Below are 19,926 nucleotides of genomic sequence, written 5' to 3'. Positions count from 1 at the left end.
GGAAAGGAGCAGGACATTGCTTTTTGGTGAGGAAATGTTTTTTATTTATAAAATCAAACGTCAGTGGCTGTTGGTCTATGGCGGTTCTAGTGTAAACTTCAGGCTGGGACTGGGGCTTGGGTTGGACCACAGGGCCTGGACTAAGAGACCTATCAGGTATTGAGTTGAGAGACTAGGGTGTTCTTGTTATATTACAGGTTAGGTTACTAAAGGTGAGGGCTGGGAGTAAGGAGGGATTGGAGTAGGGCCGACGAAAGGCAGCATATTCTCTCTATGTGGGCCGGACCTGTGACTAGAGCTGGAGGTCAGAGGCTGTGCTTGTCAGGCTGGGGTATAAGAACTGGAGTGATGAGGTAGTTAGACCAGGGACTAAAGAGGAGTGACTGGGGCCTTGGGCTCATACATACAGAGTAGAGCCATGGACAGGAACAATAGGCTAGATAGGAATACTCTAGTCTCCTCAATTGACCACCGTTAGCTTCAGCCTTCAGCTGTACGTCAGAATCATTTGATCTGGCAGGACAGTATTGCTTATTGTGCATTATTGAAAGGATCATCAGTCTTATAGACGCTCATCCTCCTCCTTGTAAACCTCACAGGGCCCAGGGCATTCATTATTACATCCGTTACCAGGACATTATATGCAAATGATCTCTGCCTAGTACCATAGCCCCGGCACCTATATATCAATTACTGTGACAGGGGGGGGAATAGTCTGCACTTGGCATGGAAGGAGGAAAGGAGGAGGTAGGAACGAAGGAAAGAGAAAAGTTAATCCTCCCCTCATTCTATGTCCTTACAGCTCAGACCAGTGTATGCTGACTCTGTAGAACACTGATGCGACACAGAGATCCCATAGCGATTGACATTCTATCTACTGTTCCTTAATCCAGGATATAGTTAGGAAATTGTCACCATAACCCATGCGCTGGCTGTCCATATAGATAATAACACGGCCTTGACACTCAGCCAAAACTAATCAGAAACAACTAATACAGCCCCACAAGAAAAGAAAGTAAGTAGAGAGATGATCTGACAAATGTAGAATCGTATGTGTGTGTGTGTGTGTGCGTGTGTGTGCGTGGGTTGGTTATTTTATCCTTGTGGGACCTAATAAAAACAAAGTCCCCACAAGGATACTAAAACAAGGAAAATTCTCCCTTGTGGGGACATTTCCCACATCCCTATGAGGACAAAGGCTATTACTTGAGTTAGGGTTAGAATTAGGGTTAGGGTAAGGGGTAGGTGGTTTGGTTTAGGGTTAGAATTAGGGATAGGGTAAGGGGTTAGTGGTTTGGTTTAGGGTAAGGGGTTAGTGGTTTGGTATAGGGTTAGAATTAGGGTAAGGGTAAGGGGTTAGTGGTTTGGTTTAGGGTTAGAATTAGGGTAAGGGTAAAGAAGTTAGTGGTTTGGTTTAGTGTTAGAGTTAGGGTAAAGGGATAGTGGTTAGGTTTAGGGTTAGGGAAGGAGTTAAGTTCAGGGTTTGGGTTAGGGTTACGGGTTAAAGTTAGGATTAAGGGTGAGGGAAAATAGGATTTTGAATGGATAATAGAATAAGTGAAAATTGAATAATTTTAGGTCCCCACAAGGATAGAAGAACAAAAACTGTGTGCGTGCGTGTGTGTGTGTGTGTGTGTGTGTGTGTGTGTGTGTGTGTGTGTGTGTCCAAAAGATCAGCTCCAAGTTCCTCTGACTCGAAGTAGTGTTGATAAAACAAATAAGTGGGAGTAGCTTATACTGCAGAGCAGCATGACCGTAGCGATAGGCAGGCTAGTCTACTGGGACCTATGTGTGCCCTTGAGTCCAAGGCAAGGCACTGTGTGGGTAACAGCAAGTATTAAAAGCTCAACTAGATATTAAAGGGCATGACACAAAGCTAAAATATATATATGTAAATCTGAACGCCTTTTCTAGAGGGGGCTTAAACAGGCTGCCATAATGATTGACCCAGTCATTGTTCAGTTTTATGACTGGGTGTGTGTGCGTGCTTGCATGTACTCTGTTGTTGTTTAGCATAATTACTCAGGAGTTCCATCACATCAGCAGGAGGATGATGCTAAAGAAGCGAAGAGACAATGTCACCATTTGGAGCACACACACATTTACATTTTAGTCATTTAGCAGATGCTCTTATCCAGAGCGACTTATAGAAGCAATTATGGTTAAGTATCTTGCTCACTGGCACAGTGACATACTTTTCACATAGTCAGCTCGCGGATTGCAACCAGTGACCTTTTGGTTGGCCCAACACTCTTAACAGCTGCGCTACCTGCCACACACACACACGAGCAAACACGCTTAATTTGCGGTGATGAGCAGGTGCATGGAGCGCACTCACTCATACTCAAAATGTCCAGTACTCTAATTGCAGTTTCTATGACAACAGCTCTATCTTAAACATGCCTCCTCTCCCTACTCCATGTGGCTGTGTCAATCAAACATCTTTATGTCAGTTGAAAATGGAAATGGACTTTCCCTGTTATGTAGTCAGAATAAGGTCCACTATACTACTGAGGGCTCAGACACACCAAATCAAATTAAATCAAATCAAATTGTATTAGTCACATACAAGTGTTTAGTAGATGTTACTACAGGTGTAGCGAAATGCTTGTGTTTCTAGCTCCAACAGTGTAGTAACATCTAACAAGTAATATCTAACAATTTCACAACAATACACACAAATCCAAAGTAAAGGGATCGAACATATAAATATTTGGGTGAACAATGTCAGAGCGGCATAGACTAAGATACAGTAGAATAGAATAGAGTACAGTAGAAACATATAAGATGAGTAATGCAAGATGTGTAATGACATGTAAACATTATTTTTTAAAGTGACCAGTGTTCCATTATTAAAGTGGCCAGTGATTTCAAGTTTATGCATATAGAGCCGCAGCCTCTAATGTGCTACTGATGGCTATTTAACAGTCTGATGGCCTTGAGATAGAAGCTGTTTTACAGTCTCTCGGTCCCAGCTTTGATGCACCTGTACTGGCCTCGCCTTCTGGATGACAATGGGGTGAACACACAGTGGCTCGGGTGGTTATTGTCCTTGATTATCTTTTTGGTCTTCCTGTGACATCAGGTGCAGTAGGTGTCCTGGAGAGTAGGTAGGTAGTGATGCGTTGGGCAGACCGCACTACCCTCTGGAGTGCCCTGCGGTTGAGGGCGGTGCAGTTGCCATACCAGGCAGTGATACAGGCCGACTGGCTGCTCTTATTTGTGCATCTGTAAAAGTGTGTGAGGGTTTTAGGTGCCAAGCCAAATTTCTTCAGCCTCCTGAGGTTGAAGAGGTGCTGTTGCGCCTTCTTCACCACAATGACTGTGTGGGTGGATCATTTCTATTTGTCAGTGATGTGTATGACAAGGAACTTAAAGCTTTCCACCTTCTCCACTGCGTTCCCGTCGATGTGGATAGGGGGGTGCTCCCTCTGCTGTTTCCTGAAGTTCACAATCAGCTCCTTTGTTTTGTTGACGTGGGTGAGAGATTATTTTCCTGGCACCCCACTCCCAGGGCCCCAACCTCCTCCCTGTAGGCTGTCTCGTCATTGCTGGTATTCCGGCCTACTACTGTTGTGTCGTCTGCAAACTTCATGATTGAGTTGGAGGCGTGCGTGACCACACAGTCATGGGTGAACAGGGAGGAGGGGGCTGAGCAAGCACCCTTGTGGGGCCCCTGTGTTGAGGATCAGCGAAGTTGAGGTGTTATTTCCTACCTTCACCTTCTGGGCGTGGCCAGTCAGGAAGTCCAGGACCCAGTTGCACAGGGCGGGGTTCAGACCTAGGGCTCGAGCTTAGTGATGAGCTTGGAGGGTACTATGGAGTTGAATGCTAAACTTTAGTCAATGAACAGCATTTTTACATAGGTATTCCTCATCCAAATTGGATAGGGCAGTGTGCAGAGCGATGGCATTTGCATCGTCTGTGGATCTATTGAGGCAGTAAGCTAATTGAAGTGGGTCTAGGGTGTCGGGTAAGATAGAGGTGATATGATCTTTGACTAGTATCTCAAAGTACTTCATGATGACAGAAGTGAGTGCTATGGGGCAATAGTCAATTAGTTCATTTTCCTTCATTTTTTGGGTACAGGAACATTATTGGACATCTTGAAGCATGTGGGGACAGCTGACTGGGATAGGGATAGATTGAATATGTCCATAAACTCTCCAGCTAGCTGGTCTGCGCATCCCATGAGGACACGGCTAAGGATGCCGTCTGAGCCAGCAGCCTTGCGAGGGTTAAGACGATTAAATGTCTTACTCACGGTGGCCACGGAGAAGGAGAGCCCACAGTTCTTAGTAGTGGGCCGTGTCGGTGGCACTGTGTTATCCTCAAAACGGGCAAAGAAGGTGTTTAGCTTGTCCGGAAGCAAGACGTCGGTGTACATGACATGGCTGGTTTTCCCTTTGTAGTCTGCGAATGTCTGTAGACCCTGCCACATACATCTCGCCATTGAATTGCGACTCCACAGGTACTTCCTGTTTGAGTTTCTGCCTATAGGAAGGGAGGAGAAAAATGGAGTCGTGATCAGATTTGCCGAAGGGAGGGTGAGGGAGGGCCTTATATAGGCATCCCGGAAGTTGGAGTAACAGTGGTTGAGTGTTTTAGCAGCGTGAGTACTACAGTCAATGTGTTGATAGAACTTCGGGAAGCGCTTTCCTCAAATTTGCTTTGTTAAAATCCCTAGGTACAATAAACGTGGCCTCACGATATGTGGTTTCCAGTTTGCATAAATTACAGTGAAGTTCTTTGGCCGTCGTGGTTTTAGCTTGAGGGGGAATATACACGGCTGTGACTATAACCAAAGAGAATTCTCTTGGGAGGTAATATAGTCGGCATTTGACTGTGAGGTATTCTAGGTCGTGTAAACATAAGGACTTGAGTTCCTGTATGTTATCCCAATCACACCATGAGTAGTTAATCATGAAACATACACCCGCCCTTCTTCCCGGAGAGATATTTATTCCTGTCTGCGCGATGAACTGAGAACCCAACTGGCTGTACGGACTCAGACAGAATATCCCGATAGAGCCATGTTTCCATGAAACAGAGTATGTCACAGTCCTGATGTCTCTCCGGAAGGAAATCCTCGCCCTGAGCTTGTGAACTTTATTATCCAGAGACTGAACATTAGTGCGTAATATACTCCGAAGCGGTGGGTGTTGTGCGTGCCTCCTGAGTTATAGACTAGAAGTCCACTCCAAATACCTCTTTGCCGGCGGAGTTTTGGATCAGCCTCTGGAATCAGTTCAATTGCCCTGTAGGGTACCAACAAAGGATCCAATTCCAGAAACTCATATTCCTGGTCGTAATGCTGGTAATGCTGGTGAGTTAGCGCGGCTCTGCTATCCAAAAGTTCTTCCCGGCTGTATGTAATAACACAAAAAAATCTGGGCTAATAATGTAGTTTGCAGGCCGAGAGTACGCACCGAATGCGGACTGATTTTACATGTAGAATTGTGTGAATAAATGTCAGAAGTCAGACGTCTACAACAGGTGCTCCCTAAAATACAACACACTAAATGATCGGCAGATTAACGCTAAATCCACATTCGGTACGATGTGTGAGAGCCTTGATAGAATGCTGTTACTTCCCCCTTAATGACAGTACCACACCATCTCACAATAGCTTCCCTTCATAAGACACTCATTAAAATAATTACAGTAAGGTTAATTATAGAGGACCTGGTCCCTCAATTATCTCAGTGTAACTAGTTACACAATGCTAGGATTTGATCACGACCAGGGGGAAAAGAGAGACTATGAAAGAGTCTCTGTTGACTCCTTCGGTTGGTCCTCCTGCTAAGGCTGTAAATGCCACAGCAGAGAAGAAGAAACAAGGTGGTTCATTTTCTTAGAGTCCGTTTTCAGTCATGTTTCAACTTGATCCAAAGCAGACTGAAGCAGTATATTACAACACATTCTCCCATCTGTCAACCTGCATATTGAATGATCTGGTTCCAAAGAATGGTGAGAGTGTGTTCTGTTCTTCAGACGCAATACAGAATCAGAGTCAGTCTCCAGTGGTAATCACTGAGCTCAGCAGGACAATAAGCCAATCAGCTCCTGTTGTGTCCTCCACATAAGCCAATCATCCTATGCTGTGCCATCTGTAGTATTGCAGGAGGAGACAGGTAAATGATTGAACAGAACAGATTCTTTGTTCCCCTTTTGAAATGGGAGAAATGGCCTGGTTCGGTTCCATTTCTGGGTTGTGTTCATTGGGCATGAAACTGAATTTTTCTGAACTTGTCAAATAAGGAACAATTGAGAATGTTCATGGTTCAGGTCCAATTCCAGATTATCCTAGAGAGACTGGAAGAGGTGAAAGTTTGAGGGTACTGGCTTTGTTCTTTTGATTTATTTCATTCATGCTCACAGTCGACAAGACCTAATTATGCAGAATGCCCAGCTACATTTAGACAATCCCTAAAAAAAGATACTAAATTCAATAAGAAAAATCCTAACTAACATTTAATTACCATTTATTTTGTAATCTTCTCTTTCCCCTGGTGAACACTGACCATTTCAGTTATTTGTATCCAGTGTTTATCATTCAACGTGCTTTAGACGGTTTATAATTTAGTCTTCTTTTGAGTTCCACTTGACCACTTCTCTTCACTTTCTAACAGAAAGAGGTCTCAACTCCCCAGCCATGTCTATCTCTCACTCTTTCTCCAATCTCCAAAAGTGTCTAGGTCCCTAGTCTCTTTGACACATCCCTTCCGTGTTGTCCTCTCCTCCCTCTCTTTTTATCTTTTTCATTTCCATTTCTTCCCCTCTTCAGTTCGTGCTCTGGTCCTAGTTTAATTAGGACTTACTGAAGCAGTCCAGATATACAGAGACCACAGACTCAAGGTAAATGTCTTCGCCCACCCTCGACTCTCCCCAGAGACTGATAAGCACCAAGTAAAACTCTGTCTTATGTGAAAAATCCTCTCCTCCTCCAACCCTCTCAGAAGATTCTGATCAAACTGACCAGTAAAACTCTTCCACTTCCTCTGAAAACAAAAAGGGAAGTATTCTACTCAAACAGGTTGGATGTAATTGATTACACAATATTATAAATGTTTACCGTATAATATTTTGCCAGCAGTTTTGGGCACTACATGCTATAACAAGGGGAAAACATGGAAATAACAAGTAATAGCCTAATTTAAAAAAAATCCTCTTCAACCAGTGTGGGCACTAAACATAAAAATAAATTGTCAAGCGGAAAAAACATTAAATGTTCCTTAACATCCTAATACTGCTCATTAAATCCTGTTATTAGAGGAACTTAAGACCCTATTAGGATTGGTACATTTACTCATTAAACGTCCCACAACAACACAAAGCAAGGCTGGAGATGCCTTTAGAGTACTAGGCAATGAAAAAAACATCTGAACATGCTTGTCTGAGGTTGCATCCCAAATGGCAACTGATTCCCTTTGATGTGCACTACTCATAGGGCTCTGATCAAAAGGAGTGCACTATATAGGGAATAGGGTGACATTTGGGACAAACATTTACTACACCTATACTTCAAAGATGACCTAGCCATGGAACACGGGGATACAAATGAGGCAAGGAGTCATGTTATGTTCAAACAGGGAGTAATAGCACTCTGGTAATGTGCCATTTAAATGCAGAGAGCCATTCTGCTACCTCTAGGTAGTTTTTGTACTCTGAAGTCAGTGATCATCAAAGCCGGTGAAGTGCATGGAACGTCCTGTCTTCAGTCTGCTGCTACGGAGGGGCGGGAAGAGAAGGGGAGGATGGGGGACAGATGGGGGAGAAAGCCCGGGTAATGTCGCCCCGCGCTGCTGAGAGATCAGTGTCGCGTTTCGTTTGAACACTGAGAGGAATGTTCTCGACAAAGATCCTCGCTAGCCCCTCACCACCACTTTGTTGAGTAGTGAGTAGAGTGCATGTTGAACAAGGGCTGCAGTGACTTCTGCAGCACGACAGACACACACCCACACACACACACACACACCCACACACACACACACACACACACACACACAGCTTAAGGTGTCCGTGTAACAGTACTCTTCTTGCATTGTGTAAAATCAATCATCGACACAAACTCCCACTTGTAGCACCAGTCATGGAGATTTATTCTGATAAAAACAACACAAAATTGCACGTCATGCAATGCACGGCTCACCATCCAACCCTGCACTCACACCCACTGCTTTGGTGCTTGTTCGTTGGGTAATGTACAGTAGTTACCAAAATATTACAGCAATTACAATATAATATTTTCACAATGTACCTGATAAAAACAGCACAAAATTGCACGTCATGCAATGCACACCTCACCATTCAACTCTGCAGTCACGCACTGTACAAAATATACGAACACCCCCCCACCAGACACAGTAAGTTACTAGCTAGCATTAGCTGGAATTCTCTACAACAAAATACACAACAAATATGCACAAAAAAACGCTGCATCTATGTGTGATGTTCTAATAACATTCACAAACAAATTGATATCAATTGTACATTCAAATCATTACTTGAGAGTATAAAAATCACTTTTGATGTACAGTGCCTTGCGAAAGTATTCACCCCCTTGGCATTTTTCCTATTTTGTTTTCTTAAAACCTGGAATTAAAATGGATCATTTGATTTACACAACATGCCTACCACTGTAAAGATGCAAAATATTTGTTCTTGTGAAGCAAACAAGAAATAAGACAAAAAAAACAGAAAACTTGAGCGTGCGAAACTATTCACCCCCCTTTGTCAAGCCACTTTTTGCAGCAATTACAGCTGCAATTCTCTTGGTGTATGTCTCTATAAGCTTGACACATCTATCCACTGGGATTTTTGCCCATTCTTCAAGGCAAAACTGCTCCAGCTCCTTCCGCTGGTGTATAGCAATCTTGAAGTCATACCACTGTTTCTCAATTGGATTGAGGTCTGGGCTTTGACTAGGCCATTCCAAGACATTTAAATGTTTTCACTTAAACCACTCGAGTGTTGTTTTAGCAGTATGCTTAGGGTCATTGTCCTGCTGGAAGGTGAACCTCCATCCCAGTCCCAAATCTCTGGAAGACTGAAACAAGTTTCCCTCAAGAATTTCCCTGTATTTAGCGCCATCCATCATTCCTTCAATTCTGACCAGTTTCCCAGTCTCTGCCGATGAAAATCCCCTTGTGCTGGGGACAATAAAAGGCCACTATGTACAGTTTTGTCACACAACACCAAAGCCACAGATGTCTCAAGTTTTGAGGGAGCGTGCAATTGGCATGTTGACTTTAGGAATGTCCACCAGAGCTGTTGCCAGATGATTTAATGTTAATTTCTCTACCATAAACCGCCTCCAATGTTGTTTTAGAGAATTTGGTAGTACGTCCAACCAGCCTCACAACTGCAGACCAGGTGTAACCAAGCCAGCCCAGGACCTCCACATCCGGCTTCTTCACCTATGGGATCGTCTGAGACCAGCCATCCGGACAGCTGATGAAACTGAGGAGTATTTCTGTCTGCAATAAAGCCCTTTGTGGAGAAAAAAATAAGTCTGATTGACTGGGCCTGGCTCCTATGTGGGTGGGCCTATGCCCTCGCAGGCCCACCAATGGCTGCGCCCCTGCCCAGTAATGTAAAATCCATATATTAGGGCCTAATTAACTTATTTCAATTGAATGATTTCCTTATATGAACAGTAACTCAGTAAAATCATTGAAATTGTTGCATGTTGCATTTATATTTTTGCTCAGTATATAGTATTTTGTATATTTTAATCCCAAAAAATTGATGCAGAAATCCTCCGTTTTAATGGGTATGACGCCTCTGAAGAGGGGTATGGAGGGGACAGTAACGTCCCCGATACTCCACAACTATAGTCTTGCTTCCTCTCTCCCTCCCTCTTTTCTCTCTCTCGCCCTTTTCTCTCTCTCGCCCTTTTCTCTCTCTCCCATCCCTTTTCTCGTTCCTGCCCTTCTTTCTCTCCCGCCCTTCTCTCTCTTTACCTCCCCCTCGTTCTCTCTCTATCTCCCTCTCATTTGCTCTCTCCCTCTCATTCTCTCTCTCCCTCCCTCTCATCCTCTCTCTCCCTCCCTCTCATCCTCTCTCTCCCTCTCTCTCCATCGCTGCAGTGTTTCCATGTCATTGGTGTGCTGGTGGTCTCTAGGTCTGTGATCTATATTATGAATCTGCAGCAGTGTCCGGTAGATAAACCAAGCTGTTGTCTCAATAAGAGTCTCTTTAGCGGCTCTGGAGGAATTCAAACCCTTGGACAGTTCTTGGGTTAGAGATGTGCTGTAGCATTCACAGTACCACAAAAAACAAATCCCCAATGGTTAAGGCTATAGATGCAGTGTTGATATGTTGATATATTTGAAGATAAATACTCTAAGATCTTTTCATGAAAGACACCAACCACAAATGGGGTTGAATTTTCTCACAGAGAAAACATAAAAAAAAATATCACTTGATAATGTGTTTTATTTTAACGCCAGTAAATGGCCACAATGAATGACATACATACATTTTTAAATTCCGAAAATGGATACCAACTGTTACACATAACATGAATAAATAAATACACTCTCACAAAGCAGCTTGAATAATTGTCTAAAATGTTGTCTGTCTATCAAGTGATCTTAGCCTGTGCGTTGTGGGTTGTTAGCTGCTGCCTCAAGTAGCCCCCACAATAGGTACTTAGCATGGAGAACCCTCAACAGAGTAGTTGATTTCATATAGTTTTAAAGACACACAAGCACACACTCCACTTCAATCCCACATTTAACCCATCGGAAGATACAAATTAGATTAAAAAAAGGAACATTAAAATGTTTGTGTTTTTACTACTACTGGCCCCTGAGGAAGACCAGGAAGTGTAATCAGCACTGTGACCCAATCAGCAGTGACCCATGTCCAATCAGCCAATCCTACGGAGGGATTTTGTTAACGAAACCAGTTCTGCCTCCGGAGCAGAGAAAGGTGTGTGTATGTGCCCAAAACAGTGGAAACAATAACACAGCAGTTTAATAACGCAGCAGATGCATTATGCAGAATCCGGATGCTCTGCAGGGCCCATTTCCTACGCTACACACACACACACAAATATCCCATTATAACATGTGGAGCAAGCACATGGACAGTTTCTCTGAGGCGTGGAGAAGCTCATACACACCATTTCCCGCTACGGTGGCAGGAAGCTTTAAATAAACATGCATATTGTATGTTTGCAGCAAATATGTGCACGTAATAAGGTAAGGGCCCCAGAGCGCGCGCGTGTGTGTGAGTATGTGTGTGTGTGTGTGTGTGTTTAGTTTTACAATCCTTTTGGGGACAAGAAGTCCACAGACAAGTGGGGATGTTTCACCAGTCTTCACAATGAAATAGGCTATTTTAGGCTTAGGGTTTGTTTGGTTTATGGTTACAATTAGGGTTTGTGTTAGAATTAGGGTTGGGGTTAGGTTTAGAAGTTAGGTTTGGAGTTAAGGTTAGGGTTACGGTTAAGGTTTAGGGAAAATAGGATTTTGAATGGGAATCAGTTCTTTGATCCCCACAAGATAGTGTGTGTGTGTGTGTGTGTGTGTGTGTGTGTGTGTGTGTGTGTGTGTGTGTGTGTGTGTGTGTGTGTGTGTGTGTGAATGAGGCTTGGCCCCCTGTTGAAGCATGACTAACTCACAGCGATAGATCACATGCAGAGAGGCCACCTGGTGGTGTGGGGATGATGGAAACAGACTCTGAGCTAATGGAAATGTTGGGCCTGTTTTCCTGTTTTCCTGATTCAAACACAGCAGGCTGCTGAGGGGAGAACAGCTCATAATAATTGCTGGAATGGAGTGACTGGAATGGTATCAAACACATGGAAAACATGTTGTTGATGTATTTGATACCCTTCCATTGATCCCATGGAAATTATGTGTTTGATCCGTCTGATACCATTCCATTTATTCCCTTCCAGCCATTACTATGAGCCCGTCCTCTCTAATTAAGGTGGCACCAACCCCCTGTTGTTTCAAAACCTAGCTAGCATACTAACGCACGCTCAAATTAACAGTACAACATCTATCATACTAACTTAGGCTCTAATCAACAGTACAACAGATAGCATACTAACAGCTACATGTAATACCAAATAGTAAACCAGATAGCATGCTCACCTACAGTAGGCTCAAATCAACAGTTCTATTTCCCTCCTGTTTCAAAACCTAGCTAGCATACTAAATTAGGCTCAATCAAAGCCTTAAACTATCCAAGCCTGAAACAAAATTAGCCTATACTCAAAATGTTAACAAATGCGTGTAATCACCTTTGAGTGTGGACTGTATTATTATGCATACTGGATGGACTGGATTACGGAGGGCCTGTTGGAGGGCTTGTTGTCCGGACCTCTGGAAGTCTCTATTGGGGTGCCACAGGGTTCAATTCTCGGTCCGACTCTTTTCTCTGTAAATATCAATGATGTCGCTCTTGCTGCTGGTGATTCTCTGATCCACCTCTACGCAGACGACGTCATTCTGTATACATCTGGCCCTTCTTTCGACAATGTGCTAACAAACCTCCAAACGAGCTTCAATCCCATACAACAATCCTTCTGTGGCCTCCAACTGCTTTAAATGCTAGTAAAACTAAGTGCATGCTCTTCAACCGATTGCTGCCCGTACCCTCCCGCCCGACTAGCATCACTACTCTGGACGGTTCTGACTTAGAATATGTTGACAACTACAAATACCGAGGTGTCTGCTTAGACTGTAAACTCTCCTTCCAGACTCACATTAAGCATCTCCAATACAAAATCAAATCTAGAATCGGCTTACTATTTCGCAACAAAGCCTCCTTCACTAATGCTGCCTAACATACCCTCATGCTGCACAACCAAATCCCCATATACTACCCACCACTGCGACCTGTATGCTCTCGTTGGCTGGCCCTCACTACATATTCGTCACCAAACCCACTGGCTCCAGGTCATCTATAAGTCTCTGCTAGGTAAAGCCCCGCTTAATCTCAGCTCACTGGTACCATAGCAACACCCACCCGTAGCACGCGCTCCAGAAGGTATATTTCACTGGTCATCCCCAAAGACAACACTACCTTTGGCTGCCTTTCCTTCCAGTTCTCTGCTGCCAATGATTGGAACGAACTGCAAAAATCACTGAAGTTGAAGTCTTGTATCTCCTTCTCTAACTTTAAGCATCAGCTGTCAGAGGAGCTTACCGATCACTGTACCTGTACACAGCCAATCTGTAAATAAAACACTCAATTATCTCACCCCCATATTGTTACTTATCCTCTTGCTCTTTTGCACCCCGGTATCTCTACTTGCACATCATCATCTTCACATCTATCACTCCAGTGTTAATGCTAAATTGTAATTATTTCACCTCTGCCTATTTATTGCCTTACCTCACTACTCTTCTACATTTGCACACACTGTACATAGATTCTTCCATTGTGTTATTGTACGTTTGTTTATGTGTAACTCTGTGTTGTTGTTTTTGTCGCACTGCTTTGCTTTATCTTGGCCAGGTCGCAGTTGTAAATGAGAACTTGTTCTCAACTGGCCTACCTGGTTAAATAAAGGTTAAATAAAAATACAATGATATTATGCTCCAAAATGTATATCCACAAGTGTAAGTGTTGCTGTTGGTTCATTGATTGTGCAGGGCAGCTTACAGTTAGCTTACAATGATAGTGAATTTATATATGATTTTGAATAGCCTAGTAATTGGGCATTTTTTGTATTTTCATAATTAATAGGCTGACACATTACCTTTCCTTTATTCAGTTCTTGAGCTCGCAGACAGACTGACAACAGTTTAGTGAATTATGTTTTGTTTGCGAATACATGTTACTATGGATTTTCCCTAACAGATTTCACTTGGTTTCCCAAATTAAGCTCTGGGTAGGTGGAGGAACAAGGTTGGCGAGCCCATGCCATACAGTTTTTGCGGAATTCTACCTGTTGAGCAGTTCCTCAAACAGTGCTTGGTGCATGAAGTGAAATAAGTGTTCTTATATTTATTTCAGTAGCTGCTCATATTAAGCTCAGCTCTGCTGTAAAACCGAAGTAGCCTATCTAGCATTATTGAAAAAAGGACCGTCAGGAAAGCGAGCAGCTTCCATTTGCTATTCGAGTATACGATGACATGTCCTTTTTCCTCTACCCCTGTTCCTGCCCATTTGATAATGGGCCATTCTAAAAAAGAATTTGATATATTAGTAAAGACAAGATAAAATTGAGAATAGTCTGATGGGTGAAAATATGATCACTTGATGAAAGAACAGCTGTGCAGCCTGAGGCAAGGAACAGAGCACCATCTTAGCCAATAGTTGCACCGTGCAGCCCATATTTTGATTTCTAAGACATTCTAATGTTTTGTATCGTTCACAACTAAAGCTGCCAAATAACTCTAAATCTAGCTTATCAGGCCTGTTTCAAATGATCACTTTTACGCTCAACATAGCCACTTTACATGCGCACTTAATCATTCTTCACTTTAGACCTGACTTTTAATGGTGAGAAGTTGCTGTTTCTTTTCCTGTCATGACTAAAATAAATGGATTTATTGTGATGGTGTAAATCACATTGATTTATTAGACTTTTAAATGCAGATGTTCCAAAGGAACACATCAGCAGCTTGTATGTGGCTAGTATACATGGCCTGGAGATGCTAAAGTTGTTCATGTTAATTAATGGCCAATTACCATGAGACCGGCAGTCTTTTGCATGACAATAACCAGCTGACAAAATGTCATGACCGCCACAGCCCTAGGCCCAAACAACATAGTCCAACTGTCCCAATAATCCACAACAAAGAGTATGGCTGTGGCACTGTGAAGTGTGCATTTGGACAAGGGGATAGAGTTTCTGGGATCCTTTGCTAAAACATACATCAGAAATGCAATTAAATGAATCAGAAACATAGGAAGATGAAGACCTAAGGTTATAAACCACATTGGAACAGCGTTGAGATTTACCTCGCAGCAGGTCTGGGGAGGTGTGTGGCCAGTTGTATGTCCTCATCAGCTGCCAGTCAAAGTCGTCCTCCTGTCCCTGCTTGTACTCACACAGCCCAGGGTCGGAGTCCTCGTCAAAGGTACAGCCAGCTGTAGGGGAAAGAAAGAGAGTGGAAGTGGTGATTAGAAGGCTTCAATAGTGAAGAAATAATTTACCATTGCGTTCAACCAATTTAAAACTCAAACAGTCTTTGTGGGTCAAAGTCTATTGCCCTGCTATTCAAGCTAGAAGAATATACACTACATATACAAAAGTATGTGGACACCCCTTCAAATTTGTGCATTCGACTATTTCATCCCCACCCATTGCTGATAGGTGTATAAAATCGAGCACACAGCCATTCAATCTCCATAGACAAACATTGGCATTACTGAAGAGCTTCCTCGGTCAACTGTAAGTGCTGTTATAGTGAAGTGGCAACAACGGCTCAGCCGCAAAGTGGTAGGCCATAAAAGATCCCAGAACGGGACCGCCGAGTGCTGAAATGCGTAGGGCATACAAATCCTTGGTTGCAACACTCACTCCCAAGTTCCAAACTGCCTCTGGAAGCAACGTTAGAACAAGAACTGTTAGTCGGGAGCTTCATTAAATGGATTACCATGGCAGAGCAGCTGCAAACAAGCCTAAGATCACCATGCGCAATGCCAAACATCGGCTGGAGTTGACTCTGGAGCAGTGGAAACGCGTTCTCTGGAGTGATGAATCACGCTTCACCATCAGGCAGTCTGAAAGACTAATCTGGCTACCTGCCCCAATGCCTAGTGCCAACTGTAAATTTTGGTGGAGAAGGAATAATGGTCTGGGACTGGTTTTCATGGTTCGGGCTAGGCTCTAGTTCCAGTGAAGGGAATTCTTAACGCCACAGCATACAATGAGATTCTAGATGACTCTGTGCTTCCAACTTTGTAGCAACAGTTTGGGGATGACAAGGCCCCTGTGCACAAAGTGAGGTCCAAACAGAAATGGTTTGTTGAGAACGGTGTGGAAGAACTTGGCTGGCCTGCACAGAGCCCTGACTTCAACCCCATCGAACATCTTTGGGAGGAATTGGAACGCCGACTGCAAGCCAGGCCTAATCACCCAACATCAGTAATGCTCTTGTGGCTGAATGGAAGCAAGTCCCCACAGCCATGTTCCAACATCTAGCAGAAAGCCTTCCCAGAAGAGTGAAGGCTGTTATAGCAGCAAAGGGGGGACCAACTCCATATGAATGCCCATGATAATGGAATGAGATGTTCGTCAAGCAGGTGTCCACATACTTTTGGTCATGTAGTGTACATACAGTAAATAACTGAAAAAATTAATATTTCTGAGTTTGTTTTTGTTCGGGTACCACTTTTTTGAGGGGATCAATGAAATGACAAAGAAAATCCATACCTCGTAGCTTTACTGTTTTCTTTGGGAAGTGTAAGAGAAAATTGTTCTCAAAGACACAATGAATAATGAGCTCTATTAGAGGGACAACAGCAGCACTGCCACTATGGGCACTCACATGACATCATCACAGGCAGACTATTAAATGCCTACATCAAAAAACTGTAGATTTCGACCAGCTAAAAGCCATATTTTCTGTTCAAATAACATGTAATAGTGGTAGTCTAGGTGGTATTGCATCATGGTGACAGGGTCTGGCTGAGTGTAGGAGCCCCATGACCAGGTCTGGCTGAGTGTACCTCTTTTGTCCTCCTGTTCATTTTCCCCTGGGAAATCAATGGTCTGCATTCCAAATGTCACCCTATATAGTGCACTACTTTTGACCAGGGCTCATAGGGAATAGGGTGCCATTTGGGAAAGAGCCATGGTCATTTGGCCCCATTAGCCCTGTGGTGTGAAAATAGCAGACCGGCTACAGGTCACTGAAATAGGGTTGAGATGACAGGCGGTGGTGCCAGAGGAGGGAGGTCGTGGCACCATCACAGCTGATGGGGATGGCGGGGAGGGTGCGTGTGAGCATGGGGGGGGCTCTCAGCCAGACAGTGAGTGAAGGTGACCTTTACCACCCTGTCAAGCTCATCATCCCAATTCATAGTACCCTCTCTCAGCTCTAATCATATCAACCACAGGCTTTAAAGCCAGGAGCTACATAATAACCGAGAACACAATGGTCCTACATGAAACACAATCGCTAAATGCTGCATATCTACTATGCCCAAATAATGGACAATACATAACATGACATATTGTGCACAGCAGTGGTGGTCGGTGCCATTTAAGATGAGGAAACGTTTTGGCCTTCTATTACAGCATATTGGATGACTGTCATTCATATTCCATTTACCCAGTTCAATGTAACAGCGGTTTAGGCTACTACATGATACTCTAATTATCCAAGCGAAACATCTACAAACAACCTACATCATTGTCACAATATTAGCTAAAGTTATGTCATTAACCACTCCCTCTTCCAATTAGGGCTAATTGGAAAAGCTGTTCAAAAGAGGACATTGTATTCCTTTTTTTTTGTTTTTTGTACTCCCTGACAAAGGCCATGCAGCTGAAACGTGTCGGTTTAAAAAAAACGTTGTTTCTATTAAACATGCCATACTAATAAAGGCATTTTAATTAATTATATGAAGAATGCCTTGGTCCTCCTTTCTTTTTGATGACCAATTTACCCCTTTTACCAAAGAGCACCTTCTATCTACCAAAATGTACTATTGTGTACCTTAGTAGCGCTTCCCTTCCTCCTCTTTCTACGAGGTTCCAGTGTTATGTTGGAAGTCATAGCCAGCTAGCTATCATAGGATCATTTTGTTTGAGCTGGGTGTTTCAGTAGGCTAAACTATCTAGCTGCATTTGCTAGCTAAGTAACGTTAAGTGAAACTGAAGGTGAAAAAAAGTGAGAGAAAAAATGACACACTCTCTCTCTATTTCTCTCTTGCTTCTCCTTCATCTTCAAAGATATTAATTTATTAAAAATGGTTAAACTATTGTTTTTCTCTCTCTTTGAATCAACTACTCACCACATTTTATACACTGCAGTGCAAGCTAGCTGTAGCTTATGCTTTCAGTACTAAATTAATTATCTGATCCTTTGATTGGGTGGACATGTAAGTTCATGTTGCAAGAGCTCTGATGTGCTGGAGGACCTCCTCTGGTAGTTGTCATAATTACTGTGTAAGTCTATGGAAGGGGGTGGGAACGATGAGCCTCCTAGAATTTGTATTGAAGTCAATGTACCCAGAGGAGGAAGGAAGCTAGCTGTCGCCCAGCTACACCATCGTGCTGCCATCGTGCTAACTGATCATATTAGGCCTTGGCAGGAGCAGAACACTGAACAGGACTCGTGTTAAAGAGCCACTCTGAATCTATGCCAGGCCCTGCTTAAAAGGCATCCCGCCTAGCTGGCCGAAACACACGTACACACACACCAGTCGCCCTTGTTCTCCTTTGTGTTCTGTTTGGGAAACCCGTCTATTTTGTTTTTTAATCTGGACTAACTTTTATCGTGTTTGAAACAGTAAGCTGGCAGAAAGCATTCCCTTTGCAATAAACAACCAAGACAGTTTCTCTTTCTCCTCTGGTCTGCTAATTTGGGGACTACTTTCCCCCTTTTCTTCCAACTGACTAACACGTATCCCCCCCAATCTCCTCCCTGTCCCTGCCCTCATCCCCTTTTCCCCTCCTCCCTGTATCTGCCAGTGATCTGTGTGTTTCCGGGTGTGTAAGCAGCTTAATTGCTGGTTGTTGTGCTAGCCATCCCCTGCTCAGGCTGTGGAGAGGAAAAGTAGAGGAGGAGGAGAAATTGAGAGGAAGACGAGGAGGAGAGGGAAGGCATTACCCATGGCTTAGCCTTATAAAAAGTATCTCCTCCATGGAGGACGCCTTGCTTGGTTTCAGGAAGTGAATGTCACCATCAGATACGTTCCACTGAATTCCCTCATTAACTCTTCTTTCCTATGCTCCTCTGCTACACACACACACACAATGTGCCCAAATGAGCTTTTCATGCAACGTAAAGCCTAATCCATGCAATTAGAACAGTCATTTGTATGTATCTAAGGTGTGTGTGTGTCTGAGCCGAGTAATCCAATTAAATATTCACATGAACAAAATTATGACAAACTTCTGTAATTTTTGCTAAAATTAACAGTGGAAAGGATTGTAAGAATAAATTATGAATGTGTGTTTACTAATAACAGAAAACAGACCAGATGTAACGTATGTCATATGGAGATAGAGAGGAGGACCAAAGCGCAGCGTGGTAAGTGTTCATGATGTAATATTTAATGAAACGAACTGAACACTGAAATACAAAACAATAAAGTGAACGAACGAAAACCAAAACAGTATCGTGTGTACCAAACACTCACACGGAAAACAGGCTACCTAAATATGGTTCTCAATCAGGGACAACGATAGACAGCTGCCTCTGATTGAGAACCGAATCAGGCCAAACACAGAAATAGAAAATATAGAAAAACTAACATAGACTGCCCACCCCAACTCACGCCCTGACCATACTAAATAAAGACAAAACAAAGGAAATAAAAGTCAGAACGTGACACACCCTGATCTGTTTCACCTGTCTTGTGATTGTTTCCAACCCCCACCAGGTGTCTCCCATTACCTTATGTTTATTTATACCTGCGTTTTGTTCGTCTTGTCCCATCGAGTCCTACCAGCGTGTTCAGGTACGCTAGTTTTTGCTTTTTCTAGTCTTCCCAGTTCTGACTTTTCTGCCTGTCCTGACCCTGATCCTCACTGCCGGACTGTACCTGCCTGACTCTGATTTAGATTATGACTCTTTGCCTTCCTTGACCTAACGATTGCCTGCCCCTTGTATTGTAATAAACTCTGAGACTCGTACAATCCGCCTCCTGTGTCTGCATCTGGGTCTTAGCCTGAGCCGTGATAGCAGATCACTTTCTGACGTTTAAACTGTCCAGAGACAACAGCAACCAAAGTGCCATTCTCTCCCCATGTGGCAGCCATTAGTCTTTAGCTAATTGAAC

At 43.3% G+C, this 19,926-nt stretch overlaps 1 protein-coding gene across 8 annotated transcripts in view; it reads right to left on the bottom strand.

Moving 5' to 3' along the window:
• LOC112265846 (receptor-type tyrosine-protein phosphatase U-like) overlaps window positions 1-19,926 on the bottom strand; it is a 275,257-nt gene that overhangs the window by 156,938 nt on the left and 98,393 nt on the right. For all 8 annotated transcript variants that reach the window (XM_042295481.1, XM_042295482.1, XM_042295484.1 and 5 more), the window contains exon 2: window positions 14,932-15,060. In XM_042295481.1, coding sequence (XP_042151415.1) covers window positions 14,932-15,060 — 129 coding nt within the window. The remainder of the gene's footprint in view (window positions 1-14,931; window positions 15,061-19,926) is intronic.

The sequence above is a fragment of the Oncorhynchus tshawytscha genome, linkage group LG13 (genome assembly GCF_018296145.1).
Source record: "Oncorhynchus tshawytscha isolate Ot180627B linkage group LG13, Otsh_v2.0, whole genome shotgun sequence".
NCBI classification, from domain to species: Eukaryota; Metazoa; Chordata; class Actinopteri; order Salmoniformes; family Salmonidae; genus Oncorhynchus; species Oncorhynchus tshawytscha.
This window is presented reverse-complemented; position numbering and strand designations above follow the sequence as displayed.